This window comes from Rhinolophus sinicus, linkage group LG04, assembly GCF_036562045.2.
Source record: "Rhinolophus sinicus isolate RSC01 linkage group LG04, ASM3656204v1, whole genome shotgun sequence".
NCBI classification, from domain to species: domain Eukaryota; kingdom Metazoa; phylum Chordata; class Mammalia; order Chiroptera; family Rhinolophidae; genus Rhinolophus; species Rhinolophus sinicus.
In genome coordinates, this window is record NC_133754.1 from 2,856,764 (window position 1) to 2,872,386 (window position 15,623).

A 15,623-nucleotide genomic window follows, 5' to 3' on the forward strand; every position below is an offset into this window, starting at 1 on the left:
AACTGAAAATGTCTCCAACCAGTGCCAAATGTCACCTGGGACATAAAATCACCACTGGTTGAGAAATACTGATGTAATATAGATATAGATTATAGATAGATGATGATAATAGGTAGATAGGCAGATAGATAGATAGATAGATAGATAGATGATAGATAGATGATAGATGAGAGAGAGATTGAGAGGTAAACATTGAGATATAGAAAGAAACAGACAGAGATAGACATAGATACAATTGTCTCTACAAGAATTCCATAGACAGAGCATATATACTACTCACACACACACACACAAATATTAGAAAATCCTCTTCTACACCTTGACCTGTCAAGCACTAATATAGCCACGCTTTTTCTGGACTAAGGCAACATTGTATCGTGATTAAACTTAACAAGGGCTAGAAGGGAGTCCCCTAGGAGGCCTCAGGATGGGTAGGTGCTGTTATTCCTCCCCCGACAGCACCTGTTGAAATCACGACAGTGTGTTGCAGTTACATAAGGAAAGGATTCCTGAATTCCCACCATCATCCACAATTCCACTCGTGGTGTTTTATAATGAGTTGTTACATATCATTTATTAGTTATCATTTAAAATGTTGAAAGAAATTGGTCACTGAAATTGCATTTATTTTTAATGTAAAATGTAGTGAGAGATCTTTTCATATCAACAAATAAAGATCTCATTCATTATTTCTACTGGTACATTGTATTACATACATCCTCTAATTTACTTAACTAGTATCTTTGAACAATAAACATTCTTGAATTGTTAAAATATTATCAAAATGCACCATAAACATTCCTTTACATGTATTTTGTCATATTTGAAGGTATATTTGTAGACAAAACTCTTAGCATAGCCTTGCTGAATTAGTTTATACACAGCTTTTAAATTTGAGAGAAATTTCAAAATTTCTATCTAAAACTAATTGCAGTGATTTAGATTCCTAGCAAAAAGACATGAAGGCATTTCCCAACACCCTCAAAAACTCTGAGTTATCAAAAATTTCAGTTTTGCCATTCAGAATGGTAATATACTATTGTTTTAATATGCTTTAAATCTACTTATTGCTATGAATTTCTTATACTTGAATTCCTTGTTCACATTTTTACCTGCTTGTCAATTAAATGTTTTATTTCATTACATCTTACAAATTAAAGACATCAGCTCTTTGTCTTTCATAACTACTGAGAATAATTTTTCTCAATTTGTCATTGGGATTTCTTCAGTCATTTTCCTCATGATTTCTAAATTATGTGTATTAAATAATGTTTTAGTGTTTCTATTATTCCATATTCATATTTAAATTGATGATCCAAAATATTTATTTCATTATAAGTAGTAAACACAAGGTTTTATATTTTATAAAATCGTATCTACATTCAGGATCCCATGACCAACACACAAAATGTCTGTTGAAAATAAAGTTCTCTTACAAATTATCTCTTACTCTTGTTTATCTGTTCTCTTTCTGAATCTCTGAATGCCTTTTCTTATGTCTGCATTTATAGAACAGAAATGCCCTAGGAGTTGGGACCTTTTGAACATTACCAAGCACATATATTTATGATTATCCAAAAGGCTTTTCTGCCTATATTAATATGTTTTGCTACTTTTAGAATGGCCAAGATATTGAAATGAACCATCAATGTTTGGCTACGACAGGAAACACCACCACACTATGAAAAGGTAGTGCTCAGAATACAAATACATGCTAAGATTTGCTTCTAGTATTTCAAACATATTCCTGCCTATCTCACTGAAATGCTTCATTATTTTATCTTTAGGATTTCTAATTATCAAGTTTAATCATTTCTGTTAATAAATGCGTTTTATGAAAAAATATACCTAGCTGTACTCAATAAAAGCTGAATATTAAAATCAGTTGGGGGAGAAATTTCTCTCTCTCTGTCCCTCTCTCTGTCTCTCTCTCTCTCTGTCTGTCTCTCTCTCTCTCTCTGTCTCTCTCTCTCTCTCTCTCTCTCTCTCTCTCTCTCTCTATATATATATATATATATATATATATATATATATATATATATCAATGTTTGGGACCCAGTCTCATCCTTAACTCTCATTTAATTGGCCCTCTCTTTTATCTAGCCAACAGTAGATATTTATCTTAAATAAATAAATAGATAAATAAATAACTCAACCTTACCCAATAACTACTTATCCTGCCTATGAGTTACTACTAATAATAATATAAAAGGTCCACATATGTTGAGAAAGGACATTTGAACGATGTATCAAAGAAAATTACTTTTTAATTCCATCACCTTAAAATATGTATGTAGAATAGTGAACCTGGCTGCCACGCCCACCTAACAATGGGAACGGGATAGGTTTATATGAGAGGACCAAACACTGCCACTGTCCCCTCAGGGCTCTGCTGTGCCTGTCATCCTAAGGAATGACAACCTGTGTAATCAGGTACCTTAGCATTGGCTGGGCTCCTGGGCTTTGTCACTCTGAGACTCAGCCTTGTGCAGTGAGCTATCCTTTTGCTTCCTCACCCCGGCTGCAAGGCCACGTCTCTGGGGCCCTCCCTCACCAGGTGCTGGGCTGGTCATGTAGGTCATCCCTCCCAGGTGCCAACCCTGTGGCTGGCCTGATGGGACGAGGTCAAGGTATGTGTTGAGTGTCTATATGCAACTGCGGTCCCTATAGAAGCTTTATACACACTTCACCCTGCACTTATTGGAGCCTTAATTGAGGCATGAGTCACCAGACAAACTAAAAATAAAATGATGCCTTGATTTTATCTGACTACTGACCTGTAAATGGCTCCCTCAGGACCTCATACTGGCAAAGAGGGACAGTAAGGCAGAATTTAGACATTGCTAGATCTCTAATGTAATCCAACGCAACTGAAACCCCTTTTTAGCTCTTAAAAGTGGTCAAGTTCCCAACATCACCAGGTGTAGTTAATGTTATATAGATGTCTTAATATGAATGCATTTAAATGTTATCATGCTTTAGAGAAAAAAGTGGGAAAAGGGTGATATTGTAGCAAAACTCACGATTTCCTGCTTTTATTGGCCCTATCACATTCATCTCTAACCTCTTCATTATCATTAGAGCAGGAAATCAGAGGTAATCTTGTGGAAGGTAGAAAGGCAGATAGAGTTGAGAGAACTGCTGAAGCTGTGTTCCTCGGCTTTGTATTCTACAATAATCATGGAATAATGCGTGTTGACCTTCCATATGTGCAAGGACAATTGTCCTTCATAGGTTCACCCTTATTCACTTTTTGAGGTTATAATGAGACTGTTTTTCAAAGTTTGACATTATAATGTTATCATGGTTGGAAGCTGATGTCAACTTCAATCATTTTCTAACTTTGAGACAAACAAACACTACGTCAAATGTAGGGACCATCGGGCGGACAGCAGTCACTGTGTGGGACCAATAACTCGTGCTCGTCTGGAGGACAGAGTTCTGTTAAGTCACGTTGGGTCATACTCACAGAGGACGGAGAGGAGTGGCCTCGAATCAACAGTATTTTTTTTTTTTAAGTCAACTTCCAAAGATTTCTGATATTTTAAAGTCAACATGTCTGTCATCACCAGAGAAGACACACTTTTGGCACATTGCTTGGTTTCAGAGGTATATGTTCTAGTTAACATTCTAGAACACAAAGACACACAAAGCATAGCAAGAGACCACTTCAGAGAAGGTGTGATTTCAAGGAGCACATACTCCAAAGTCTATGAAGCAGAGGGAGGGTTGAGGAGGGAGAGTTGATAAACATGTTCTCTTCTAAGGTTAGGTCAAGGAACAGCCATACACCCATTCAACTAAGTAAGAAAACCCCCATAGTGCCAGACTCAATGCTTCTGTCCCTCCCAAATTCATACCCCGGTCTCACAACTAAGTTTGTGAACTTGTTGCAACACTGTTCCTAACCTTTTTTAGATATCAGAGGAATTAGTCATTATGAATTTGTACCAACTTGACAATCATATAACTAAGTTTACTATTTGGAAGGGCTGAAAAGGCTGCGTGAAAAAGTTAGATGACCTGAACTTTTTGCCAACAATTCATGGCTCTTGCATCACAACAATGCACCAGCTCACATGACACTGTCTGTGAGGGAGTTTTTAGCCAGTAAACAAATAACTGTATTGGAACACCCTCCCTAATTACCTGATCTGGCCCCCAATGGCTTCTTTCTTTGCCTGAAGATAAAGGAAATATTGAAAGGGAGACATTTTGATGACATTCAGGACATCAAGGTAATACGATGACTGCTCTGATGGCCATTCCAGAAAAAGAGTTCCAAAATTGCTTTGAAGAGTGGACTAGGAACTGGCATCAGTGCACAGCTTCCCAAAAGGAGTACTTCGAAGGTGACCGTAGTGATATTCAGCAATGAAGTGTGTAGCACTTTTTCTAGGTTGAGTTTGTAAACTTAATTGTCAGACCTCATATGATGAAATTCTAACCTCCCATGTGACGATGTTAGGAGGTGGGGCCTTTGGAATTAATGACATGATAAGAGGCTAAGAGGCCCGAGAGAGCTCCCACAGTCATGTGAGGACATAGGGAGAAGACAGCCATCTGTGACCTCGGAAGAGGGCCCTCATTAGACACTGAGTTTGCAGCACCTTGACTGAGACCTCCAGCCCCCAGAACTGTAAGAAACAAGTATCTGTTGTTTATGAGCCACCTGGCCTATGGTATTGTCACAGTGGCCCAGAGGCACTCAGATGCAGAGGGAACAGATGCCAGAGGTGGGCGGCCAGAAACATAGTTTGCAGTCGAATTCCAGAGTTTCTTGACTCTCAGGGTTAAGTTCACTAGAAATGTTCATCTTACTAGCAAAGCAGAAGGGAGATAGGGCTGTAGCGAATGTTTCCAGGTTACAGATGGGCGAGCTAGGGCAGGGATGCTGCTCTGCTGGTCAACCAGTGTGTCTGGGTCACCCACAACCTACCGTACAACAGAGGTCTCCATTGGGGCGTTTCCTGACAGGCCCACAGCAGGTTGTAGTGAAGGAAGGGATGTTGAAAAACAAAAGCGTTTAGGGTTTTGTGACGACCTGGTTGGGGCTCCGTGGGGACTGGAGAAGCAAGGGAAGGTGCAGAGGCAACAGATTCCAGAGACTCTAAAACAGCCACATATGGAAGCTTACGGAAACAAGTGGATTTAGTTGTAAGTAACTCAAAGAACAGTGTTCTAGTTCTAATTTTGAGTCACAAGTTTTTTCTTTTGCTTACGAGAAGACTTAATTTACCTCTCAAATCTACATGTTAAAATTTAATGCACTGATAGAGGCACAAATCATATACGTGTTTGTGTTTTTTAGTATAATAAACCCAAGAGGATAACACAAATTGTGCATTTTTTCCCTTTAAAGATCTTTGTTCAAATAGGATAAATAACACATTCTTCAGTTTAGATCAAGTTACAATGAAAACATCAATAAGTCTAACCTCCAAATGCCATGTTTTGTTAATTGGGGATTAAATATAAATAAAGCTTATGCTATTTAGAAAAAAAATCTCTATTTTCTTATAATAAAATGCCCGCGTTGTTCCACCAAACAACTATTTTATTTTTGTCAGTGCACATTTGGAGCTACGGAAAACAGCTTTAGTGCAGCAATAAAACCACAGCAGACCATGACAATCTAAGTAATAACTTTTATGACAGCTCAGTGGATCTGCAGCTCACACATCAATCCTCTCACAAAATTACCTGGGTGTGAATTCCAGAGCTGCTTTAAGGGTTGTGACTTAATTGTGTTTGAGAAGTAAACAACTGTTCCAACATAAATGGCAAACAAATAGCATTAATGTCTTCCATTAATTAAAATTTGATACTACTTATAACTACTCTGCCCATCAACTAATGTTGAAATGTTGCAACTTTGTCATGTGTTTGCTCTAACACGAATATTCCTATTTCACATCATTATTTATTCAAAGAGTTGTGAGTAAAGGCCCATAACAGTCCTTAGAGGAACTCTGATATGCTTCACCTGTTTGTGTTAAAATACCTAGAACAGTAACTTCTGGGAGCTACCACCCACAGAACACCCACACAAAAAGGCATTCTGGGTGTGGAGGTAGAGGGGGGACTTGTACAACTTAGTACAGAGACGAGAGCACCTTCCTTAACTTAAGTACAAGAACAGGCAGAAATACGGCGTATTTGTTCTCTGTCTCAAAGGAAAAATATAGGTAACTCAGTCATTCATCCACACCCAAGCAGTCTCCCTCTTAGCAGCCCTCCTTCATTCTGTACTAAACCTAAGCGAGTAAAAGAACCGTGATGTCATCCACATAACTCACCAATACTTATATAGCTCTCTGAGACACAGGCATCAACTTATATGCTATCCACTGGCACCTCAGCATAAAACACAATGAATCTAATGGTCTAACCTCAGTATTTCCACTATACATCCTGTTATAACACCGAGAATGGCAGGGAGGCTGTTTCATACACTTCAGAGTTATTAACATTTAAAGTGATCATAGTATTACCATAGGAATATCAGAAGACAGTAAATTGTTTAAAGTCAGGCAGTTAATCAAATTAATATTTAAGACAGATTTCCTTTAGGATAGGATAGAATTATAGGAAATGAAAATATGGTTCGAGAAGTATTTCTTAAGAGTACATACTTACTAGGCATTTTTTTAAAGTGGAAAAAGATAGAATGACTTTTAACATGGAATCATGTGCCTTGACTTTTGAATAAAATAGATTCTCTCTTTTGTTTTTTGTCATAACTTTTTGAAGTCTCTATTACAATTATTTCTATATTACAACATATCACTGTTCTCTAAAAGCATCATGTATTTGGAATAAAAACTAATAAATAACAAATATTTGGAAGAGCAGAAAAGAGAAATTGCATCAAATTAGCCAGGATTGCATATGTAGCTACTATGTCCCAACATCCAAATGTAGGACCATTCATGTTAGAGGAGAGAGGAAGTTTACTTAATGCATAAGTGAGGCAGCAGCCATGTGCAATATATGACAGAAAGGGAAATGGGAAAGTGTTTCTAAAAACAAACAACAGACATGATAGATGACCCAGAGAAAACTAGGTGCTTTATATTTGAAAATGTATCAAGAACATGCAAGTAAAATATATTTGGAATATATTAATACTTGTAGTATATGAACTATATAGCTAGTCTATGTTTACATATTAACTAGATGTACAAATATCATTATATGTTTTGGTAGTTAGAGACTTTTCTCAATCCACAAAGTCATGATAAAATATATGATTTGTGCGTGTTACTGCTAAGTATTAGCATCTATACCATTTTATTTACCTAAACACTAAAAAACACTACAATTTCTTCTGCCTACTGTGAAACTTTCTACAAGACTATGTATTCAAAAAAATTAAACTCTAAGTAATGCAGAATTTAAAACCAGATGAAAAAGCCTTATTTGCCATATATGTATGTATTTAAATATGTCCATCGGTTGAGCTAAGAAATTCCAATTTATTTGAAAGGGATATACTTCTTTCTTTTGCCAAATTAAAAAAATATATATATATATAGCTGTATGAGTGCAATCTTTTTTTTTTTTTCATGTTGCTAAATGAAAAAACATAATTTAAAAAGCATCCTAGAAATACTTTTCTGTATTCATGGTAAAAATCATACATCAACAGAGAAAACTAATGGGGAACGGAATATGTTATGATTGTGTAAAACAGAATTCCAAACAGTGCAATTTTCTTTCATGTTTTACCCCACCCACCTCCTGTGTTCTTTTTATTGAATGTTTTCTATGACAATATAAAGGTTGCTTTTGTTGTTCTCTGAATTGTACTTATGCATTTATTATTACGCTTTTTCTCTCAAATCCACAGTGGCTTAAAAACAATGGGGTATTATAATGTCACTTAAATTGCCTCGACAATACAGATATTGAACAATTTGATGTCTATAAATGAACTCAGTGATTGTTTTCAATAAGAAGTTATGTTTTTAACTATTGAAAACAATTGTGCAGAAATCTACAGCCTTTACTTTTTCTTTACAGTACCTAAAATTTATTTTCTGATAATGAAATTCAAATATTACTTCCCAATATGTTTCAGAATCTGAGCAGGTTGAACAGTGCTACCTAATCTATGAGAAGAAGAGCCAATACTTTACCTCACTTTCAGGTTCCCTTGTTGGAGCTGTCCATCGTAAATTGATAAAATATCAAAATCTTCTTCAAGAGCAAAGGTGTGAAATGACAACTGTATCCGATTGCGTTCTCCTGTGACCACGATCCAGGTGCAGTTGGCATAGTTTGGATAACCATGGGGAAACCCTGGGCTCTCAATGGTGCCATTGGGACCCTGGACTAAGCCGCCACAGTTCTGACCTGAAAAAGGAAACACACAAAAAAATAGCACATTATTTTGGCTATCTTTAAACTATGATTTTTTTTTTCAATTTTCCAACCATGTTAGCCAATTTCTATGATGACTTATTTTGTGATCCTTCATGCACAGATATTGAATGATAAATATTAATAGCAACAGCGTTCTCCTGTGCTAAAAGATAGAGAATAAAAATTAAAAAAAAACAAAAACTGAAAAAAGGGTAAAAAAAGCAATATATGCAAAAACATTTGGAAATGCTTATCAGAAATTTGGGTAAACTTTTCTTTCTTTTCAAACACAGCTTCATTGATGTCACACCACCATATTTGTGAACCTTAGTGGAGTATCGTGTAAAAACACTGCCCACAAGTGCCTTGCTGGGGGAAACAAAGTTGACAGATAAATAACCGTATGAAAACTATACACTCACAGACACATATCACTATATCTAAATGACTGCAATCTGAAGTATTATGAATTAGGATAAACCACACTCAATATTCAAACTATCGTTTGTCAACTATGCTGACTGAAGTCCCACAAAGCCTAAGAATAAAACAAGACCGCAGGAATCTTATCCAGTTTAAAATAAAAGATGCAAAACAAGATAAATTAAATTATGCAAAAATGAAGGAGCAGCCCAGGACAATAAGGGGCCAGTCCTTGGTGAAGGTCTAACGGGTCCACATGGGTGGAAGTTACTGTACGACGAAGGGAGATGCACGTCCACGTGAGGGTGCCATGGAAGAAGAGGCCGAGTCAGGGATGGACTAAACATGTTTAGCTTCCCTGTGCATGTTGGCAGGACACCCCACACTCTGCTCACCCTCTTATCCTGACTTCCGGAAGACAGGCGGAATGAGGGCTGCTCTTGTGTTCAACAGAACATGTGTGATACTATGGTTTATAAAGAAATATGTACTTGGTCTTATCCTCTCTGGCACAGAGCTCCTCAAACCCTTAGAATTCCCTAAAGGATGAAAGCAACCAAAGTACCTTTCGTTACATTAATTAGGTGACTTTGGGACCTCACCTAAGGATGGGTGTTGGTTGTCAGTGGAGCTAACAGTGTCAGTACAGGGTTGGGACTTCTGGTCCCACCCCGGCCTCTGGGAAGAGGAGAGGGGTGGAGGTTGAATCAGTCACCAATCAGTCACTTATTCATTGAGCCTGTGTAATAAAAAAGCCTCCATAAAAACCAAAAGTACAGGTCCTGAGAGCTTCCGGGTTGATGAGCAGCTAAAGTCCCTGGGCGAGGGGAACCCTTTCGCCACATCTTGCCCTACGTTTCTCTTCATCTGGCTGTTAATTCATACCCTTTAATATCCCTTGTCATGAGCCAGTAATCTAGTGAATGAATGGGTTCCCTGAGTTCTGTGAGCCATTGTATCAAATCGATGGTACCCAAGGAGGGGTCATAGGACCCTCTGAAGACTAACCTGCTGGTGAGAAACACAGCTCACAACGTGGGCTTGCGATTGGCATGTGAACGGAGGGCGGTCTGGTGGGACTGAGCCCTTTACCTATAGAATCTCATGCTATCTCCACGCAGATGGTGCCATAATTGAAGTGAGGAGTCCTGAACATTGGTTGTTAGTTGGTGTAAGGAAGACTCCCCCACCCCACAGGGGAATCGGGTGTAAAACCCAAACAACAGCATTATGGGGAAAGACGGGAGAGGCAGTTGAACACCACAGGGCACCTTAGCCACTGGGCAGGTTAGGACATGGGGCGAGCTGGGGAGTCCCAATAGTTGGTTACAAGTTGCCCTTTTCCTTGGGATTCTGGGGTATTGACAATAACATCGGGCTTGTCTGGCTATTCTCAGATTTCAAGAGCAGTTCCAAGGAACAGGGCCCCAGGATTCCTTCAAGGACCTTCCTCTGAATGGGCAGAGTCTCGGAAATTAGTAACAGTCACACACTGAACCCACAAATTGTACTTCTACCATGAGACACACCCTGCACCCCTTCCTTCCCGACCTCACCCATCTGTCTCTGCCTCTCCTCATTCTTCATCCACCCTTTGGCTTCCAGGCTCCCTCCTTACCTGTTTCTCCCACCGCCTCTTCCCAGGTACTACGTCTTGTACATCAGCCGATCGGCACAGGCTAATCGGGTCCCTGCTTTGTTTAAATGTGTTCTGTTCTGTTACCTCCGAGCGTGCCTGCCAGGGCTGTGCCTGGACCTACCAGGCTGCTGAAGCATGGCCCAGGCTCACGCCAGCACAGGTGGGTTTTCTGCACTGCCCTCATGAAGGCACGCTAACCATGTTAACTGTAGCTCCTCCCGTCATGGGAGGGGACAAAGGAACTCCTACCAGATGGTTCCAACACTTAATTTGTCTGAGGTTAGCTATTCAGCAGCCCCTGGAAACTGTTCTGTTCTTTCTTAATCTGGCCACTTCCCACTGACAGGCCTAACGAGTTTAAATGCTTTGGTAGTGAGGACAGGAAGGACACCTTGGAGGGACCGAGACACCCCAGAGAACGGCATATAGAGCAAGCACTTGACTACAAGCATAGCCCCAGCTTTCCTTATTGAACTACAAACAGAACAGTATTTTCAACTATATTTTACACTTAAAATATTTCACTACAGTCGCTCTCAGTGAGCTCAAATTGCTCATAGCGACATTATCAAATGCTGTGGGAGTTTGCTAAATCTTCATAAAAAAGATTTAATGAAAGGGATTTATGAGTTTAAAGCCAAAGGACTAATAAGAAGCCCATTTTTCCACTACATTTAAATCTAACAATAACATTGTAACAAGTAGATATTAAAGCTGTGGGGTTTTGAAAGGCCTTTAAAAAGTAGTTTATCTGGTTTATCTAGCTTCACTTTAAATCAAAAAGTGAAGACTTGATGATAACTTGGAGGAAAAATAAATAAATAAACACACCAGAAAAAAAACAACAACACAAAAAGTCAGCTGAAAAGTAGTTACTGTTATAGACCCATCATGGTGAATGGGATTATCAGATAGTAAGACATTCTTCAAGGAATGACATTTAGGCTATGTTTGCATACCAATTAGTACAGAGCATTTTGCACAAGTCACATTTGATCAGCAGATAGACTGTTAGAAACTTTGGGAACTGCTCAGAAGCTCTTAGACAAGTGACCCTCAAGCTTGGCTGCACAGTGCAATCAAGTGAGGGATTTTAAAAGTACCTACTTCTGAGCTAGATTCTGCTGTATGTGGCCTGGCCCCGAAATATCCAAGACAATCTTGAAGAACAAAACCGGAGGTTGTACGCTCCTTCTTATCACATCCTATTAAAAAGCTACAGTATTTCAGACAGTATTTAGTTGGTGCAAACCTAAAGAACCAATGGAAGAGAAAAGAAAGCCCCCAAACATTCCCACAGAGATGTAGACACTAGATTGATGACAAGCATGGTTCTGAGCAAAATAATGGTCTTTTCCATAGATGGTGCAGGATAATTAAATATCCAAATGGGAAAAGTAAATCTTGATCTCTGCTTTCCAATATGTACAGACATCAATTCCAGATGAATTGCAGACCTAAATGTAAAATGTGAAACCATAACTCTTCCAGATGGAAACAACGTAGAAAGAATTTATAACTGTGTGTTAAGCAGATTTCTTAAATACAACACACAAGTGACAGTGATAAAAGGAAAGAGTGAAAAGGAATGCCAAAAAACAGGACGCATTTGCAATACATGCATTCATCAGAGGACATATCTGTAATGTAATGAAGAAACCTCACAAACCAGTAAGGAAAAGGCAACACAATAGAAAAGCAATGATCGTAGGCAGCTGGAGATTTCTAGAACTGGAAAGAGACACACGCATCATAAAGTGGAAATGATTTAGCAGCCCCACCGTCACCTTTTCCCCAGGGCTGGGGCCCAGCTCTGCTTGCACCTGTCCTGGAGGGGTAAGGAAATAGCATTTTGCTCTAAGAGAAAACAAAAACTGATTTCTTTGGTCTTTCTTTGTAGAAGCAACAACCCCACCTTTCAAATTTGTTCACTCCAAATAACTTTTGGTCCCACTAAGAAAATACGAATTTGCTGGCAATTTAGTCAGTGTCTCCTGACCCATGACAGTACCTGGACATTGACTTAAAAAAAAAGTCACATAAAAATAATCATTCATCTCAGCAATAGTCCTACAGGGTATGGACTGTAGTCCCCAGAGTAAGTACTGTTAACTTAAAACCTGTACCAATACTGAAGTGAAGCACACACCCTCAGTAACAATTACTTCAAAGCTGCAGAGCCCCACCATCGTCAGGGCCCACGTAAGGGTCATGCTCCCCAGCACAGTCACAAAAATAATGGCGGTCGCCACTTAAAATTCAGTTAAAATTATTCTCTCAATGGAAGTCCAAGGCTGTACAGTGAATATAATTAATGAATGTGAACAATGGACAGCTTACATCCTTCCTCAGCGCCAGAACGTAATCCAGGTATCATGCGAACGTATGCCTGAAGTAACAATTTCAATGGAAATGAATATTTCAGTTGAGCAAAATAAAGCCATAGATGAGTGTATGTAGACTGTACATGAAATCCGTACACATTGTCAGGTTTTTCATGCATTTTCACCCATGGGACCCACCGCCAGAAAATACCACGCAAAGTTTTGAGCCTGTCTTCCTTTATGATTTTTCCACTTGGTTCTTATATTCTAGTGGACACTTGCCCGCTGTAGAGAACTCTCGAATATTTTACAAATGTTTTCTTTTTAAATGGCTGCATCTATGTTTGATTGCAATGTTGGTATTAAACTCAGCTTCAAACAAGCAGATTATTTCAACTGGAAAACAGTTTTAATGAACAAAGTTCTAAATACTGTGATTATAATCATCCATTAGCACAATGCTCAACAGGAATCTGCTGTAAGTACATTTGTAAGTTATATTTCCTAAGGGCAATGAAGTAATCTTAAGCGTTTCACTCATAATTTTAATCTTTCAGTGAAAATTGTGTTGTTTTTTACAAGATTGAAAACTCAGTTTTTACTGAAGAAAATGTCTAACGGTCTTCTTTCCTCAAGTACTGAGGCAGGGAGTTACCTTACAATCAAACACCAAAGGATATATACATATATGTGTGTGTGTACATACAAATTGCATGTAAACCATAAATACATATCACACAGAAACACACAGAAAATTGTCCACATAGATACATTTTTACTTGATGTAATTCAAACAAACCACTATCTGAAAATTTGAATACATGCCGTAATTTAAAAAATTGGTGTCCAATATTATATATCAATTATACCTCAATGAAGCTCGGGGAACAAAAGAAATCAACATTTAAATCATCCAGCTCTTAAATACACCTTATGAAACATTCGGTTTATATTGGAAGTAATCAACCAAATGTTAGGTACAGGGGACTCATACAGGCTCAATTTAGTGTAGATTTCCACCCAATTCACAGCTTCAGATTCAGAAGTTTTCCAGCAGGCAATTCAATTCTGTCTTATATTTTGGAATGAAACGCTGTTTCCCAAATACGTTTTCACACATAATCTTAGTTGGCTATGACGGCACTTCCCTAATGGGGTTCTGTACCTACAGAAATGCAGATGGAAGTGAAGTGAGTGGTCCAGAGTTTTCCAGAGTGAAGTAGGATCTTCTGACACCAGACACTGGCATTTGTTCCCCCAAATCACAGCAGGGTCACCAGCGACAAGCACTATGAGAAGCACAATCCATCCTACACGGCCAGCACTTATCCAACCCAGTCTGTCACCACTAGCTTACACCGACAATGAAACAGAGATGGAGTTAGATGTTTAAGAACTCTCACTTCAGTCCTTCTTTATAACTAACCAGTGCCCACTGAAGGAAATAAAAAGTATAATGTATCATTTAAAAATGTAAAAGTCACTCACAATTCCATACCAAAGACAATTACTGCTATCACCCTACTGAACATTTTTCTGATCTATACTTTACACTTTTAAAATGATGTTGCAGTAACTGATGTATAATAAATATGTGAGCCATCTGTGTCGAGATTTATCTGCCCATCCTACAGAATGGACAGGAGACAGGAAGAGCAGATCTAGTACACACCTGGCTTTGTGGTTTATTGGTGCTGGTCTTTGTCCTGAGAGTTCAGGAGACCCCCTTGCCTCACTCAGAATGGAGACCACTGGCCTGTCCCCTGAGCCCTGGTGAGGAGCAAGCTGCACAGGGCTGGGCTCCATGCAGCTGTGAAACACATTTTGGAAAAGGCCCGTTCATGGAGCTCCAGAACGATCCCCTGATCTAAAAGTCAGTCCTGGAAACAGTTGACTCAGAAAATGGTGCTCCGCCTTGGTCATTTCTGAGATAGAAGCAGCTCTGTGCTCTGAGGGTTCACCGCAGGAGTCTGTGCCTGTACCAGGCTCGCACTGTCTAAAGCATCCTACTATGTAGCAATCACCTTCGTTTCCTACAGGAGAGTGTTTGCTGACCAGATTCATCTAGGACTGATGCTGATTCATTGTCAGCACGCGATAGATAAGCATAAGTGTAAATAAATGCCTTCCTTAGTCCACCAGTTGTTAAAATTGTCTCCCTCCATCCTGATGACCCAATGACTGCCGACCTGCTGACCTGATGACCTGATGACAGGATGACCTGACAACCCAAGGACCTAATGACCTGAGGACCCATTCTTAGAGAGCAGTAGAGGAGGATAGAATATTTGAAAACTCATGTGCTTGGTGCACACTCTCTGGTTTAATTCTTGCACAGCCTTTGAGGTTAGAAGCTGTTTAGCTTTTGTTTTGCTAGCTGTTATAATATTCATTCATTCAGGTGAAGGTTTGTGATTGGCAGTGCCTTTGCTATGTAATGCCCCTCTCTGAGAACAAATCTTCTGCTCTCTGGGATATTTTGACATGTGATTTGGTTCAGTGACCCTAGAGAGGCATGGTCTGTACTGTTCAGTATGTAAAGAAAGCGTACAAGGGAGGGGAACTCTGTGCTGAAGGCTGCCATTAAAGAAACTCACCACATGATGACTGATTGATGGATTGCAGAGGAATAATCTGGACATGAGCAGATTTGGGGAATACAGAGTTGTCTCCCAACTATCTGGCAAGATATCTTTTAAACGAGTAAATAGTTTTGTGTGTCAGTTTAGAGTGTGAATAGAAGCTGTATTATCATCACAACTGCATCTCTCAATGGAGATAGATGTAAAAAGAAAAACAAACAAACAAACAAAAAAAACAAGTTTACGTCCTGTTTGCAACAAACCTACTTTACTACATTGGTTTATTTT

The 15,623-nt window shown here is 38.9% G+C and overlaps 1 protein-coding gene across 2 annotated transcripts in view; it reads right to left on the reverse strand.

Moving 5' to 3' along the window:
• CSMD1 (CUB and Sushi multiple domains 1) overlaps positions 1-15,623 on the reverse strand; it is a 1,601,557-nt gene that overhangs the window by 1,294,574 nt on the left and 291,360 nt on the right. For both annotated transcript variants that reach the window (XM_074329288.1, XM_074329289.1), the window contains exon 2: positions 8,142-8,358. In XM_074329288.1, the coding sequence (XP_074185389.1) occupies positions 8,142-8,358 (217 nt within the window). The remainder of the gene's footprint in view (positions 1-8,141; positions 8,359-15,623) is intronic.